The sequence below is a fragment of the Gossypium hirsutum genome, chromosome D07 (genome assembly GCF_007990345.1).
Source record: "Gossypium hirsutum isolate 1008001.06 chromosome D07, Gossypium_hirsutum_v2.1, whole genome shotgun sequence".
Lineage (NCBI taxonomy): Eukaryota > Viridiplantae > Streptophyta > Magnoliopsida > Malvales > Malvaceae > Gossypium > Gossypium hirsutum.
In genome coordinates, this window is record NC_053443.1 from 11,036,370 (window position 1) to 11,040,969 (window position 4,600).

The following is a 4,600-nucleotide window of genomic DNA, read 5'->3' on the forward strand; positions in this document are numbered from 1 at the left end:
ATTTTTGGGTTAATTAAAAAGTTTAAATATATATTTTTAAAAGATAGAAAATCACTTATAAATCAATGGTTTAAAGTGGTTGATTTAGTTTAATTTTATATTTTATGTATTATTATATTAAATTATTTAAATATTATTTACAAATATCATTATGTTAATTTGCTTAAATGATAATTATTATATTTAAAATTTAAAATATTTTATGTATCATTAATTTTACAAATAATTTATAATAATAATTTATACTATTTAAAAAATGTATATTTTAGATATAAATATATATTAAATTATTTAAATGTCAGCTAAATTAAATTATTCTTTTAGTTTCTAACAACATGTTTAAGATGATCATTTTAATTTTCTACTATAATTTTTTTACAGCAACGCTGTACCTTTTGACATTTTAAAAAAACTTTTCAGCCATAACCATAATGCCAAACTAGCCGTAAACCATTTATGTATTAGGGGTGTAAGTGAGCTAAGTCGAGCTTGAGTTAGACTTGGAATTTCAAAATTCGATATTCATCTTAAGCTAGATTGAACATCTATATTTAAACTCATGCTTGACTTGAGATATAATCGAGCTATTCAATAGTGAGTTTGATTAAGCTTGCTTATCAATTTTCATACTAAAGTTGGAACTAGAGTTTAATTAAGCTTGAATGTATTTAAGCTCAAACTCGAGCTCGACTAAATAACTAAGCTTAAGGTTAATAATATATATTTGAGGGCAACAATGTAATTAACAATATAAAAATATGTAAGGTAAACTACACTCAAGGTCACTAAACTATTAGTAAGTTTACGTTTTGGTCATTCAACTTTAAAAGTTACAAAATAGTCACCAAAATATTCAAAAGTTTCATTTAAGTCACTGAATTATTCGAAAGCTTTTGTTCTAGTTATTGGGCTGTTAAGTTTTTTTAAAAAGGTGCAGTTAATGAGCTCCAAACGACGATTAATCGGTACAATATATTAATACCCATTGACAAGTAGAACAACATATCTTAGATCAAAGTTGATCTGACAATTAGTGTTGAAGCTTAGAGAAGAAAGTTATTTAGCTTTTGGTTCACAGACTCGTACTGTTAAAAGTTGTTTCATAAAAAAAAACTGTAAAAGAGAAGAGGAAAGAGTGCTTTTCATTAGTGCAAATAATGTGAATAGAGAATACCATACAACGACGATTTTATTAGCCCATTGACTCAAATGAAAACTTTGGAATAGTTCAATGACAATTTTGTAACTTTTTAAAGTTGAATAACTAAAATATAAACTTATTAATAATTTAGTCATATTGTAATTTATTCAAATATATATTAAGAATCAAAAGCTCGGTAATTACAAAATTAAGATCCAGTTTTTTTTTCGAATCTAACTCGAAATTACTTTCAAACACCTTTCACATATACATGTCTTTCTTCCAAATCCCACGCAAATCCGCCAAACACTCTTTTTCATTTTCCGCCATACCCCACATGCTGTTGCTTTCAAGTATCTAACTCAATAAATTTAATGGCCACGATTTTTCCTAATATTCCGCCTTTGACCGCCGTGTAGACCACCATAAATACCATAAATATCACCCTCTCTTCTTCCAATCTTCCCCTTCACTTCTCTCAACCACCCTACACCCACAAAAAAAAAACCCATTTCCTCATTATTTTTGGCCCCATGTCAAGTCCCACTGATTGGTCTCATTTTTACTACCAAAATCTTTCCAACCAAGAACAAGTATCATTCGACGAACAAGGCCACGACGCCACCGTCGTTGCCACCGTGACAGCCACTTCAAGCGGTGGTCATTTGAGTCCTGAAGGCCGAGTTGGGAAACCAGCTCGGAAACGATCAAGGGCTTCAAGGCGAACCCCTACGACTTTGCTTAACACCGACCCGACGAATTTCCGAGCCATGGTTCAACAGTTCACCGGCGGTCCGAGCGCAGTACGCTTTGCATCGGACTCGGTTCACCTTGGTGGACAGGATTTCGGGTTCGGTTTACGTCAACCGAATGCTATTAACCCCGGTTCTCTTACAGTTCCTCCGGCCGGGTTTCAGCTACAACAACAACAACAGCTTCAATTAATGCAACATCAAAACCAGGCGTACATGTTTTCAAGACTTGGGGGGAATAATCCTAGACTGGACATGGAACATGGGTCTGAACCGTTCGTTGCAGAGGGTGGTTCATCGCAGGTTCCTCCTTCTAGAACCGGTTCCTCTAATGAGAACACGAGTAACACTTCATTCATGTTTTGAGATTCTTTTTTGGCTGAATTGGAAAATTGATCCTCAAGTTATACTTTTTTTAATTAGGTAATATACTTAAATTAGTAATTTTGGTAAAGGGAGGCTGACTTCTTTTAAAGAAGTATTCGAAGTATTGTTCATCCGAAGTTGATTGACCTCTCAACGTATTAGTATTTCCTCGAATCAAGTTAAGATTTTGTCTCCTAAATAGAGCTAAAGCATCTTGTTGGATCGAGCGCAATGCACAACCCGATGATCAGTTGCTAGGGTTTAAACCCAAGATGATCACGTTCCCTTGTTAGGTGGTTATGCATCAAGCATGGTCCATTTCGATAAGGCGCTCCAACTCTGTTTGAAACTGTCACTTCAGGCACTCGAATTCTTTACAGAATTAGGAGATAAAACCTTGGCTCAACTAAAGGATAATACTGATTCGTTGAGAGGCCTGTCAGCTCTGGATAGATGACACTACAAAGATTTCTTCAGAAAGAGTTGGCCTTCCTTCAACCAATTTAATCTCATTTTACCCTAAAACACGATATCGACCAATAAGAACGTGATGTGTGAAATGTTTTTATTGGATTTGTACACTTTATGAATAAATAAAAAGAAATTAATTGTTTAGGTACTGCTTTTGATAAATGAAAATTTAGGTGTCTAAATGCAGAATGCAATATATTTTGTGGGCCAATTTAGTAGTTAAGTTTTTTTTTGGTCAGACATGTTTTCTGACTTTCAGAGGGACGTAAATGCAAAAAGAAAAAGTTAAGTACTGACTTGTCTTAACGACAAAAATTGACCAATGTATTATTTATTTTGTTTATTGCATCTTTCTTTCTTTAATGTTTTTCTTTATGTTAGATACTCTTGGATTTGTTTTTTTTTTAATTACAGCAGTAAATTAATTAAATGAATGTGGATATTTAATATTTAAGATTCGAATATTACAAATTTTATCATTTTTATGGGATGGATTCTTGTTTTTAGAATGGTATAATTTTAATATTTATTTTTTATAAAAATTGAGAAGTTAGTCTCTTTATTTTATTTTATTAGAAATTGATTCTTGTATTTTACAAGAACTAATATAATATATTAGTCCAATTATTAGTAAACACAAACTTGAATTGTTGCTTTTTTTTGTTGTTGCTATTTTATTACATATAAATGATTATATTGATTTTTAGGTCAATAATTTAATAAAGAAGAATAATAGTGTTATCGAAATGAACTAAATTTTCCGTTGTTATAAAGTACTATGATCAAATTTTGATAAATTAAATAGATGAAATTTATAATTAATTTCATTTCTTTTGGAAAAAAATCGGTAATTTTCTCTCTTTTCTTTAAGATAATAATCTAAAGCTTCAACATGGTTAAATATTGGATTATAAATTGATGGAATTAAAGGCCATGAAAGGTGGAGGTGAATATGGAAAATTAATTGTTTTGCTTATCAAATTAAAAAATTATAAATGTTTCAGCATAATTAGTGCGAATAAAAAAAATGAAAAAAAAGGTGTAATGAAAATTTATCCCCTGAACGTTTAATCTTTTATCAATTTGGTTCTTCTTCTTTTTTTAGCTAAATTTGAAAATTAACCTATCAAAGAAAGAGCCAAATAAATTTTTTTAACAAAAATGGTGACTAAAACATTAGATTTTTTAATAATGTTGGCATGATAACCTACGTAACAGCCCATGTGTACTTTATGTTGATTTGACACTATTTGCCTTATATGTCAGATTAACAAACAATTTAAAAAATTATAAAAATATTCAAAAATTCAAAAACAAATTATAAAATGCTCACGAATTTTTAAAAAATGGTATGAAGTTTACGTGAACTGTCATACGAGCTGCTATGTTTAAAAGTTAAATGTCTTAGTCAATATTTTCGTTAAAGAAACAATAATTCGACTCTTTTTAAAATATTGATAGTCAAATTTGACTCCTTTATAAAAGTTGGTGCTAAATTTAACTTAAAAAAAGAATAAGGATTAAATTGATAAAAAGATATAAATATTAACAACTAAATTTATCTTTATAAAAAAAAAAAGAAAAAGAAGAAGAGGTAGATGAAGGAGTTCCACAATTGATAGGGAAAGAAAAAGACCAACAATGAGTGTGAAATAGTTTGAGCAGAGGGGCTGAATGTAAGCTGTTTAATGGGACCCATGGCAGAAAATATAGAATTTATAAAGTCAATTTTATATATACGCGAAATCAATGTTAATTGAAATTTTAAATATATATATATTTATTTATTTTAATATTTACAAGAGATGATATATTAAAATTGTAGTGGTTTTTTTAGATTTTTCGATATTTGATAGTTCAAGGCATAATC

At 29.8% G+C, this 4,600-nt stretch overlaps 1 protein-coding gene across 1 annotated transcript; it reads left to right on the forward strand.

Annotated features, from left to right (window-relative positions):
- Nucleotides 1-1,346: 1,346 nt before the first annotated feature.
- On the forward strand, nucleotides 1,347-3,093 carry LOC107945939 (VQ motif-containing protein 22). The gene has a single exon (XM_016880107.2). It carries the CDS (start codon nucleotides 1,675-1,677, stop codon nucleotides 2,257-2,259), a length of 585 nt encoding a protein of 194 aa, XP_016735596.2. The 5' UTR covers nucleotides 1,347-1,674; the 3' UTR covers nucleotides 2,260-3,093.
- The last annotated feature ends 1,507 nt before the right edge of the window (nucleotides 3,094-4,600 follow it).

Excerpts from the sequence above, each read along its gene's own strand:
- LOC107945939 (XM_016880107.2), top strand. The coding sequence starts at position 1,675 with ATGTCAAGTCCCACTGATTGGTCTCATTTTTACTACCAAAATCTTTCC.